The sequence below is a fragment of the Oryx dammah genome, unplaced genomic scaffold (assembly GCF_014754425.2).
Source record: "Oryx dammah isolate SB20612 unplaced genomic scaffold, SCBI_Odam_1.1 HiC_scaffold_27, whole genome shotgun sequence".
In the NCBI taxonomy this organism is placed as follows: domain Eukaryota; kingdom Metazoa; phylum Chordata; class Mammalia; order Artiodactyla; family Bovidae; genus Oryx; species Oryx dammah.
In genome coordinates, this window is record NW_024070211.1 from 4287026 (window position 1) to 4300076 (window position 13051).

The 13051-nt window shown below is 37.0% G+C and overlaps 1 protein-coding gene across 16 annotated transcripts in view; it reads right to left on the minus strand.

The window, feature by feature from the left end:
* The window catches only part of EIF4G3 (eukaryotic translation initiation factor 4 gamma 3), a 348214-nt gene that overhangs the window by 67105 nt on the left and 268058 nt on the right, over positions 1 to 13051 (minus strand). For 15 of the 16 annotated variants that reach the window (XM_040229503.1, XM_040229502.1, XM_040229501.1 and 12 more), the window contains 4 exons: positions 12673 to 12919; positions 10166 to 10299; positions 8034 to 8153; positions 2235 to 2405 (listed from right to left, as the gene is read on the minus strand). In XM_040229503.1, coding sequence (XP_040085437.1) covers positions 2235 to 2405; positions 8034 to 8153; positions 10166 to 10299; positions 12673 to 12919 — 672 coding nt within the window. Of the gene's footprint in view, positions 1 to 2234; positions 2406 to 7531; positions 7643 to 8033; positions 8154 to 10165; positions 10300 to 12672; positions 12920 to 13051 lie in introns of all 16 variants that reach the window. The other variant, XM_040229505.1, reaches the window with a different exon arrangement.

The following is a 13051-nucleotide window of genomic DNA, read 5'->3' on the forward strand; positions in this document are numbered from 1 at the left end:
CTAATTAATGATACCTCAAAGTCAATGTAATTATTCTCTTTCTGAAGTAACAATTAATAATGGGGAGAACTTAGTCAGAATAGCCATCATTAAAAAGTCTCCAAAAAACAAGTGCTGGAAAGGGTGTGGAGAAAAGGGAACCCTCCTCTCCTGTTGGTGGGAATATAAATTGGTGCAGCTCCTATGGAAGACACTATAGAGGTTCCTTAAAAACTGACAATAGAGTTGTCATACGATACAGCAATTCCACTCCTGGGCAGATATCCAGACAAAACTATAATTTGAATTCCAATGTTCACAGCAGCATTATTTACAAATGCCAAGACATGGAGACAGTCTACAAGGTCACAGACAGATGAATGGATAAAGGTGTGATACATACATATATCACATAAATATATATGTGCACACACATACACAAATAAAATGAAATACTAGTCAATCATAAAAAGGATGAAATAATGCCATTTGCAGCAATATAGATGGACCTAGAGATTACTGTACTAAGTAACACAGAAAAACACAAATACCTATGGTATCACTTACATATGGAATCTAAAATATGATATAAATGGACTTATTTACAAAACAGAAAACAGACTCACAGATCTAGATACAAAAGGGGAGAGGGGGTGGGGAAGGGATAAATTAGAGTTTTGGAATAGCAAATACACAATACTATATATAAAACACAACAAGGTTCTACTGTATGGCACAGGGAACTATAGTCAATATCCTGTAATAAAACACAATGAAAAATAATATGAAAATAAATATCTATATATAAACATACCCACATATGTATCTCTTAATCACTTTGCTGTACACTAGAAACTAACTCAACTTTAGTTGATTTAGAACTAGAAATTAGATTTAGTTTCTAAATCAACTATACTTCAATAAAAATATTTTAAAAAACGGGGAGAACTGTTACAGAATAGAGAGAGGTACAAGTATACAACAAATGGACTACTCAGTAAGCACGTCTCAAAGCTTCAGTTTCTTCATATGAAAAAAAGAGAAAACATGTAATTCCTGCCTTCACAGGTGTTGTAAGACTCTAATGCAATAAGGCACTAATAAACTGCCTTAAACACCAAAAGAAGACATCTTCATATTCAATGATAAATATCTAGCAGGAAATTTAAAACTTTTAGGTCCCTACTCATTAAGCACTTCTCAGAGGGAATGGAAGCAGGCATGTAGAAGGTTTTTTTTTAGCACTGAGAAATCTTCAGGGAAGGTTAGGTACTTGATTTCAGTGACTCTGGAGCAGCATGTTCTTGGGACAAATGACCGGGGCAACTGCGAGAAAGATGAACGAAGGCAAGCAGCTGCTTTGGGTCTGACAAACAGCTTGTGATGCATCAGTTCATCGTGGTCCTGACAGTTTGAATAGCTTTGCTGCTAAGTTTATTGTTTAACAGGTATTTATTAAGTAACTACTATGTATGAGATTCTGTGCTGGTGCTCAACCAACATCAGGATTTGTAAGGCACATCTCTTTCCCAGGGACATTATCACACTAAGCACGTAACTGGGCCCCTAGAACCACGTCATGTGCAAGTGCTTTATATTGCTTCATTTAAACTTCACAGTGTTCCATAAGGCACATGCTACCAGCATCTTAATTAGTGTCAAATCAGTTATCTTAGAATCAAGAGCATCTAAAGGGTGTAGGAGAGGTGACACAGGGATAGGAACTGGCACTGTGTGTGCAGCAAAGGATGGACGGAGGCTTTATACAAATTGACACCCAAAACCAGATTTGTGTGGATTAAAGGAATTCACTCAATTTACCCTAAGGAGTTCTGAGGGAGGATATGCTCAAAAAGATGCAGAGAATTCAATTTTATTACCAAGGACTGTAAATAAGATGTATTTCTAAATTCTAACTTATTAGAAATGAAACAAAAAGCAAGATACTAACTAGACTACAACAGGACAGTGAATAAGAATCTAAAAACATATTTCTTCTAAGAAAAGCAAATATTGATCTAAGCGTGAATGACAGAATTCTATGACATGTGAGCCCTCGAAATATAGTGTGTGTTTTGAAAAGCACACAGAATGCAACTTCAAGAGAAAATAGGTTGTTGGCATTTATGATAGCTTTTAGAATAATGCCTGTAGTAAGGGAAAAAATCACATAAAACCTTATATTACCAGGGCAAAGAGACGAAACAATAGCATCGTGATTCCCCGCCGCCGGGAGCGTGCGCGCGGGCGCTCACCTGGGTCTTGATGTTCTCAGGGTCCTCGGCGTGGCTGTCGCGCTTCTGGCTGGGCTTCCAGGCGTTCTCCGCCTTCTTCAGGTGCACATCCTCTTTCACGGAGACCGTGATGATCTTCCTGGGCTCTCTTCTCTGGCCGGGTTGAGATCTCCGTGGTCCAACATTCAACAGCTAGGACAAGAGTAGTCTTTATTACATCCACACAGAGTACTCACAATCTACCGTCTCTGCTGTGCTGCTCGAGTAAGGATTGACGGTCACAGGAAACACTTCTAGATGCAAAGATGGGTATCAGGCATTCAACTGAGACGTGATCTTTTTTTTTTGGTGGGGAGTGTGGGTGTGTTAGAATGTCATCACTGTAGCGTACACCACGACTACAATTTCTGACCCTGATGTCCTAAATGAGACATGTCTGATAAAGCTATTGTACCTAACAAAAAAAGACTACCCTAAGTGAAACTGCTGCTTCTTTTTTTCTTTTGAACTCGTTACGTGACTTTGGACTAGTCACTTGAACAATTACAAAAATTCAGAGGCAGAGATCACCACAGTTACAAATCTGCTTCAAAAACTGTGTCTCTACACTTTCAGTGTGCAATGCAAATACACCCTTACCATGAAAATTATTTATAGCGTAGACACCCAGACTGACTGTAGACCTTAATAGATCCCTCTAAGTTTGCTGGGCCAGAAATACTAAAATAAGTCTTCCTTATGTCATTAATGAAACCCAACTAAATCACTCCCTGAAAAAAGGCCTTTGTCAGCTCTTTGTTCCTCCTAGAGTCCCACTATGCTAATTCTGTTAAAACCAATGTATGTTAGCATGTCACACTGGTCATCAAATCAGAAATGTTACTTTAACAGCAATGTAAGTTAAAAGTTGTATTCTATGTAATAAAATGTTCCTAGTAAATGCACTCTAAATGCCTAGAAATACTTTTTCAAGATTAAATATCTGGAGTGAAAGAGAGTGTGGGTGTGTTAGAATGTCATCACTGTAGCGTACACCACGACTACAATTTCTGACCCTGATGTCCTAAATGAGACATGTCTGATAAAGCTATTGCTTATGACCAATCCAAGATCTGGGATACTGACTGCCCTTACTTTCTCTGACAGGTCCTTCTCTGAATGATGAAGAAATATTACAATTAGATTTCAAGAGGGAAAAAGGAGGAGAAAAAAAAAATGCTTCACACAAGACATACAGACCAAAATCCTATCTCACTTAATGCTCCAATACTGCCCTTTAAGTGAGACTAAAGCAATTATCCTCCAATAAAGAGAGTAAATAAAATGTCATACTTCACACAGAAAGACACATTCGAGAGAGACATGGTCTGAGGACTTTGATAAGCTTCAAAGCCTTTACACATCACCCATCTCAGAATTAAATTATTCTCTTACCCTTCCTTGACCGTGTGCCCTAATTAGAAACAGCAGTATTAAGGAAGTTTCAGGATCAAAACTTAGAACTTCTGGGCAATACACACCAATCAAATACGTCTAGCTAAGGACTCAGTACTAATGATATAATGTGAGATTATTTTGTAATCTAACAAATGAAAAACAAAACAAAACTGAAGTCAAATAAACCCCGAGGTGCCACACATAGTATAACTAAGACAGAACTAAAGAAGATCATCAGACTGGGAAAGCATCAACTGGAAAGAGCTGCCAACCAGACAGTACTACTGTAAGGTTTATTTCTCACGGAAACCTTGCTAGTTCAGGCAGAAGAACTGTTAAGAAAAGGCAGCAAACCACGTATTGTTTGGTTTTTATAATTCAAAATATATTCTACTGGTAATTAATGTCTGTTACTATCTTTTTTTAAAGTTTGGATAAAATTCAAATAAACAGATCACAGATATTCAACTTAATCCATGCATCTGCACATAGAAACTTGTTAAAAACAATGATTGGTGGGTATTATAAAAGGTATTATGCCAAAATCATGTAACAGCCATAGTATAATTTGTGGATATAATTTTAATTGTGTTTGCATTAAGTCAGAAAATGTTCATTTCCAAAAAAGAAATTACAAATACCAATGAACGTTTGAGATTTCTAAAAAGTAAATATGATTTACAAAACAACTCTTTATCTGTCCCAAGACAAATATAACTGAATTTCAGACAAGCAGCAAAGAGATGTGAGAAATATTAAATAAGTAGATAACAACAGTGTTTCAAAGTTAAAAAAAAACTGTTAAAAAAAAAAGTCAAAAAAAAGTTAAAAACTTTTTAAAGTCCCGGATTAAAAACTTGAAATTACAACCCATGTGCATCCTCCCAAGACAAATTTAAATATCTCTGGATAAAACTAAGATACTGCTCACAAATATTTACCCAAGTATACTGAGTCCTCAACAGATTACTGTTCTTATAAAGGCTTAATATGCTTGATTATAATTAATCTCTACCATTCTTCTGTTTATACTCAGAATGATTCCCTGGAATATCAATGCCTGGAATGGCTACGGTGAAGTGGAGAGAGGCAGATCAGAAGACAAAAGAACTGTGGTCTCTCGAATACAATTCTGCCACTTATGAGCAAAATTACTATGAACACGTCTCAACTTTGCTGAACTTAAACCATCTCACAGATTAAATGCTTATCGTACCTACGTAAGTTATTACTAGGATCATGGGATATATAATAGTAAGGCATGCCAAATACCTTTTTAAAAACTAAGTACAATATCAGGTTGTACAATATCATCATGAATACCAAAGGAAAAAGAGAAATTTTTTAAAAAGTGACATGCAGGTTGGTATAAAAACCTTTAAACACCCTGTATCCTTTTTGTGTGTGAAAAACTTAATATAAATTGTCAGATTTATAGTATCATTCAAAAGCTGTACCATAGGTAATGAATGACTTTATTTACTAAATACAGATAAAATTCTAGGATGCTGTACTAAGAGTTATGGAATATATAAAAAGAAATAAAGCCTGGTTTCCTTGCTTGAAAGACAAACAATTCTGACTGATGGTGAGAAGATGAACTTCAAGGTATAATGAGTGCAGGGTCTACATTTCTTAAACGTATTACATAAGAAACTATAGATCTCTGTTGTAGAATTGAATATATATTGCTCCTATCTCACTCAGAGACTAAAACCTCAAACTTCTCTGCTTACTTGTATAACCAAAGAAAATAGGACCAATATGCACTGTAGCATTTTTTTCTTTTTTTAAGAGATATAACCAACAGTCCCTTTGAGAAAAGGAAGATATGTGCTCAGGAAACCTCTCTGTATGAAGGATTTTCGTCACAGTTCAGTGAATCTCAAATTTAGTTAAAATGAACACGAATGGCAAGTTACTAGTCTAGGTCTACAGCCCCTTTCTCAACACATTTCTTTTGAGGCACATTCTGTGATGTCTGCAAACAGATTACTATTAAAATCAACACCACAACAGCCAAGTAACTTGACTTAAAAATCTACAGAGATGATACTGCCTGGGTGCTTTCATCAAAAGATGAACTTTTATGGCTACAAATTATATATAACTGCGTATGACACTAATATGATCGCTACACATTAAAAATATGTTATGACAAGTCTATTGCAGGAAAGTTTATACGAGGAGTCACAGCAACTAAAGCTGGACTAAGAAGCATACCTAGCATATCTTAACAATTTTGGATGGTAATTATTTATAAGCCAATTTGGAAGTTGTATGGAGCCAAAAACTATGAAGAGTAGGGCTGCTTTTATTTTCCCCAAGCAGGATTCCTGATTGTTCCTTTATATGTTATATATTCTTTAAAATTCCCATCCTTATCTTCAGCAATATACCAAGTAAGTTGGACAAATTAAATGGAGAATATCTGTTACCTATGGGAACTGCTGGAAGAATAATTTCTTATATTAAGACAATGTATCAATATTACTCTGATTGATCACAATTCCACTTAAAAAACAGCATGTGGAACATTGACAGAGCTATGAAAAGAAAGTGAGTTAAACAATTGAAGTGAATATTTTTGGAGACTCTACAAATTATTGATAATGGTTCATCTCCTGTCACATTACTATGCACTAAATAATCATTTACCTGATATATGTAGGAAAATAAATTACTGGGCAAATATACACTGCGACAGTTCCTTTAAAAATCCATTCTCTAGTTTCAGTATTTTGAGTGAGATATAGCTATGCTTAATTCATAATACCTCCTTTAAGCTACACCTGATTATCAGACAATAGCAAGCAGATAATGAAAACTGACAGTATACACTGGAAGAGGAGATGCAACAATTCATCTCTTCTGTGAGTGACATGAACAAAACTGAGCAACATGATAACCACAGACATTAACCAGAGAATGATCAAAATGGCATCAACACTATTTCAAATGTTTGGCAAAACAAAGATATAAACTGAAACCAAAATGAAAACAAAGATCAACAAATATAAATTTAACCCACCAACAAAGGGAAATACTGAAAAACAGGTATAAAATAGTTTCTAGAAAGCTGCTTTCTAAGACTTTCTGGTGAGGAAATTCCAACTTTAGAAAAAAATTTTAATTTGGTATTTAGAGAAATTAGATGAATTTAAATTTCAAACCCGAGTAAGAATAGAATATTATACACACAGGGGTCTTTAAGAAGGTGATGCTCAATAAAAAGTATGCTTCAAATTAAAGTTTTCTCTAGGTTTCATAAAGCCTCCAACACGGTGCAGACATTCCAGTGTTTTCAATCAGTGTTTGGTTAGGCAAATAATTCAAGTATCTACAAAGTGTGATTTGTTGTCAGAAGGTGTAGTCTAATTTCAGAGCAAGTTTCAGAAGTTGCCATTCCCGAAATAAAAAGGTGATGGGGAAATAAAAAGTGCCACCTTCTATAAATATATTTTTACAAACATACAGTAGTATAAACAGGGTGATCCACAAACGTATATCAAACCCTGAGCTCCTTCAGAACTTTAGATCAAGTTCTCTCTGTATCATTCCAAGTTGGGGAAAAAGAGGTATTCACATCACTGGCAACTTCACCCCAACGCTTTCTACAAGTCTGCAAAGCATGGAGTAGGCAGAGCCTGTCAAATTCTGCTCAGTGCAGTGCCCAGCATAACTCCATGGGCGATGCCACTTCACCGCTGAAGAGCCTGCCGCTGGGAGTGTAAAGGCAATCTGCAGCTTACCAACACCACACTCTTTTGAATATATCATGTTTTCATATTTTGGCTTCACGACTTACAATAAGTGAGAAGAGCAAAACAGGAAATGTTACACCAGAAACTACTTTTTTTTTTTTAAAGGATTCAGTGCACCCCTAGAGGCAGGCTCTTCAGGGGTGGGTGCGACATTGCCAGTGGAGTGGAAGCTGGGGCTTTGCTCTGTTCCAGAACTGGCAATCCATGCCTGCTCTGCACTTTGCAAATCTGTAGAAACAAGACAAAGAGATGACCATTAGCTGCATATCACTGGACATCTCTAGTGCATCGGGACACCTCACGACAAAACAGGGATCCTATATAAGGTTGGTTCCGTTTTTTAACCCACGTGCAGGTCTTTTCAACTGAAAAAATGTGGAAAAAAAAAAATTCAAGACCAAATTAATGCAGACCAACTTCTTTCAAGTAAAAACTTGAAACTCAAGTGTATTCTTTATTTGTTTGAATATTAGTATGGAAAGGATAGTCTTCGCCTCTTCTACTTTCTCTTCTTGGTTAGAAGAATCAAAGAATAAAAGTCGCTCTCCTGCCATTAGACAAGATGTCATGAAGTCTATTGAGTTTCTAACTAATTGGGTTGTAGGGAACTTGCACTTACAGGTACACCTCTTCCACCAGGGGCTTGCCTTCCAAAATCTGCAAAGGCTGGAGTAAAGTCTGGTCCCCGAGGCAAAATCCGAGGATCCAGAGTTCGCATTGGCAATTTTGGTTGATTGATCTGCATAAAGAAGCAAAGAAAAGCTTAATACAAGTTTCAGAGCATTCAGTGCCACAAAGACAAAAACTCAGACTAAAAGTTATGTCAGCTGACAAGAGCTGGCTTTCTGAGCCAGTGGGAGTCCAATCTGAATCATGATAGAGTCTCCTGGGCTAGCTGTAGAGCCCTTAGGTCAACAGTGGTTTTCTGGTTGCCTTGCAATGATTAGGTCTAAAATTCCCAGCTCACTTGACACTTAAGGGCCAACAGAATGGCACAAGACAAGCTATATTGAGAACTTATGAACTACAGCCAAATTTTGGAATCATTTTCCAGGATCATTAAAGCACCTGCCTATAATCTGATATAGCTTGTTTTGGTTTTGATGCTACCAACTTATGGTTAGTAAAGAATGTATTTTGAATGGACAACAAATCTCAAAAGGAGACAAGTTTCATGTAGGATGACTTTATTTTTTGGTTGTGCCACAGGGCTTGTGGGATCTTAGTTCCCCAACCAGGGATTGAACCTGGACCCCCAAAATTAAAGTGCCAAGTCCTAACCACTGGACTGCCAGTGAATTCTCTATGATGATCCATTTAAAAATCTCATTTTGTCTGCTTTGTTAATCGGAGATATCTGGCTTTGTATAAGCATGTAACGTGACTACAGACTCAGCAAAGCTAAGTAGCTTAGTGAGAAATCAACTTATAATCGGCCAAAGTCATACAGATAAGGCAGGCAGACAGGAAAAAACATTTTCTAAGAGGACAGTCTCATTCAGTGGGCATAACAAAGCTTGTCCTCTGAATACTGAAGTAGTCTTAAATTAGTACCACCACTCATTCAATTGTCTTCCCATAAGCACCTAAGAAAGAAGACTTAGCAAGAGAAGGAAGAAGATCTGTTGCTCTAAGAGAATAAATGCTACAAATAAGGTCTGGATGAGCAGCTACAGGGATTCTCAGTAAGAACTGGATCTCACTCTGCAAGAAAGTTACCAACTACACTAGGATTAACAGTTCCTCTATAAAATGTCAGCTCAGTCACCAGAACTGGTTCATCACTAATGTATGTAAAATTATTCTGGCAAATATACACCTGACTTTACATCTTTAAATTGATGAACAGATGAAATAAACACTGATTGTACTGATTTTCTGTATGTACGAATAAGATCAGATGTAAAGAAAAAGGGTATCTATCTATTTGCACAGGATTAAAGACTCATCCTCCTGTAAGTATCTACTGGAGAAATTCTGAGTTATACACTATTTGAATTACGTTTCCTCCCACTTAAGTTTGATCTGTCAAATACTTACTTAGGTTTCTGACCTATCCTCAATGCTACTCTAATTCCCTATTGAGATTTTATCACAGTGCATAAACAGGTCTACATCTCCTTAAGCGTATTAGCCCAAAAGACACACAATTTTCACCTTATCACTAGGAAATCGCTGTAATAAGCCAACAATAAATTTTAAAACTTTACCACTCAAATATGAGCCAAATCCCATAATTACTATGAGCTACAGTAAACCTAAGACCCAATAATGCTTAATGAAACACTTAATTCAAATGTCACTTTAACAATGCCTAGAAAGTGCTCATATTTGACATATTATGGGGGCTTCCCTGGAAGCTCAGCTGGTAAAGAATCCACCTGCAATGCAGGAGATCCCTGTTCGATTGCTGGGCTGGGAAGATCTGCTGGAGAAGGGACAGGCTACCCACTTCAGTATTCTTAGGCTTCCCTGGTGGCTCAGACAGTAAAGGGTCCACCTGTAAGGCGGGAGACCTAGGTTCGATCTGTGGGTTGGGAAGATCCCCTGGAGAAGGGAATGGCTACTCACTACAATATTCTGGCCTAGAGAATTCCATGGACAGAGGAGTCTGACAGGCTACAGTCCATGGGGTCACAAAGAGCCAGACACGACTGACTGACTTTCACTTTCTTTTCACATATTTGCCCTGATAAGTTAAAAACCAGTTCTCACCAAAAAGACATAGCTTTCACTGAATGCTCAGCTTACCTTGTCAAGAACCACATCACTGATGGGAGGCAGGCCCTCTGGTTTCTGAATACATGCTGGCATGAACTGGAAATCCAGCAAAAACTCCCTGTCATACTGCTTCTTGCCTTCTGAATCAGGAGGCTTCCAGGATTCTAAAAAGAGGAGAGCAGGCAAACAATAGTCTATAACGTCACTATATGTATATCCAACAAGAACATAAGCTGACTCCAATATTTCATCTCATCATATGCAAACAAAACCACAAAGAAAACAATGAACTACAGTCAGAAAACATCATGGGAAGATTTAAACTGTTATTTGTTCTTTATCCCTTCTGGATACCTCTGGAGAGTAATGTGAAGTAAGGTGCTACAGGAACATTTCACTTGCACATAAGCAGACTTTGTGTAAGTCTGGGACATGAATAATCTGCATTAAATAAATCACCAAGTCTTTTTTAAAAATAGTTTTTAAAAGTTGTACTCCATTTACAGTTATTACAAAATACTGGTTGTGTTTCCCATGTTGTTCAATACATCCTTGTAGACTATCTTATGCTCCATAGTTTATATATAGTACTTTTGGTTTCCTGCAAAAGGAGGATACTTTGGAATGTTACTACGGAGAGCGAAAAAAGGTAACAGGACATAAAACACAAAACTAAGTAACTTATTAAAGATTCTGAAGTCTAAGCCGACTATAGATTTCCCTCTTCCCCTAATTACAGTTTAATCTGAAGAAAACAAAATAATGAATCTGCTTGTTGAGCCAACTAAACTGGGGAAAGAATCCTGTCACTGAACATATTCTTAGCTAAGACAGACGCTTTACCGTCTGAGCCCCCAGGGAAGTCCTAATACTTTTCATATGAATATTAAAGTAGTTTTTACCACAGTACTTTTTTTGCTACTATTACTATTATTTCAGCTATCATTAACAATCCTATCATAATATAAAGCTGGAAAATTTCTTGAAATTTTTATTGTTACTAAAACCAAGTCACAGTTTTTTCTTTTAATTAACCAAACACTCATCAAAACCAGGCCCCAGATCACTTCCTGACAGCACACTGTATCCTGTTTTATCTTAGTGGTTCTTAATACACAAGTCATAGACTGCCTGATGCTATGTGAGAATTCTGCAGATACTTTACTACATTATATTTATTAAAATATACACAGTTTATTAGGATCTGAATTTTGAATTGCCTGTACCCCCGATTACTGATGGTGTATATTACAGAGGCAAAAAGCAGTTAGTCAGTCAGGATAGTCGGGGCCGCTAGTTGTGCACTTTATCTTTGCCAAACTGAAGGCTAAACATATAATTTACACGGTCCTAAAAATGACAACAGTGATTCAATCCCTGAAGAAGGACTGATGGTAGTCCAAGTGCTTGGTGATACAAGCCTAGATCTTTAGGAGAAATTTCAGTATTTTGAGCCCTAAGGTTAAAAACAAAATTCACAATAGAATAACCTTACAATTTCATAAGGCCTATTCCAAGTACTTCACTGCTAGTGTTTTCACTAAATATTAATGATCAGTATATGAAGATGGGATCAATCAAAGGCTTTCAAAAATTTCTGACTACAACTCACAGTAAGAAATATAGTGATTTCATGACCCTGAACAAACACACACATATATAAAGTTAAAAAAAAAAATTCCTTACTGCATGTAATGCACTGACAATTTTTATTCTATTCTTTAACAATGTTGGTTATAACTCACTAAAATAATTTCACAAATAATTTTAACCCTGTTAAATGGGTTAAAATCAGAAGTTTGAAGAATACTGGTCAAGATTATTTTTGAGGCCTGGTATTTTACATTCAAACCCTACCTCACGCAGAAGTCTCTTTAGATTTGGCGGACTACGAAAACCATTTCACCTAACCCCACCTTTCTCCACATGTCCACGGAAAAACTATCCCTAAATCTGAAAGTCAACCACGGTTTACACAGCATAGGGACAGGTTTAGTGCATTTGATGGTTTGTAAAGGTGAAAGACCCTCTAGAGTTTATCACATATCTTATAGGGCACTTCCACATCGCTGGTGCTTAATAACTTAGTATACTGATTCCGACTTCCTACCGGAGTTCAGCTCTACAGAGTGATTTCCATCAACAAAGTTAGTTCCAGCTTCCTGAAACAAGTATACTATCTCAAGGAACATGGTCACCATATCTGAAACATCTCTCTCAATTAAAATGAATAAATTAAATTCCTCTTGTCAAATTTTACCAGCCTAGCACTGACTAATTTCCTCTGGCAGCAGCTCTTCCAATGCCAGTGAAAGCAGAGTACCAGCCAGCATCAGGTATCACTTCCGCCAACAAAGGACTCTCTGGATTTGCTAGTCAGTCAAGTATGCCTGCTGATTTATTCTGTAAATATTACACTGTGATAAGCTTCGTCCTTCCATCCAATATTTCTTTAGGAGGAGGCAACATTTCTCTAAGTTGCAGTAGAGTGAAGAGGAGAACAAAAAACAGACACAGGAAGACAGGGATAAACTTACCTGATTTAAATGGGAATGTGACCCCTTCACCAGAACTATCAGTGGAGCCTGAATTAGCATCTATTCCTTCACCCTCAGAAACACTCTCAGCACCATTACGTACAGGCTCAGCTTCTTCTCCATTTTCTTCCACAGTTTTCACGTTTTTTAGGTCAGAGGGGTCTCTTTCAGGATGAAACCCTTGGCTCATTTTATCCTGTTCAGATTCAAGTATTTTGTCACCTGAAAGCTCCTCTTCAGCTTTAGGCTAAAGCATAAGTGAACACAGAGGTTATATTCTTTTCACTGTGTGTAAATACACATGAAGACCCATACTTATCCCCTCAGAAAAGCATAAGAAAACATATCACTCAAGATAAGGATGTCTGTGTTCAGCTTA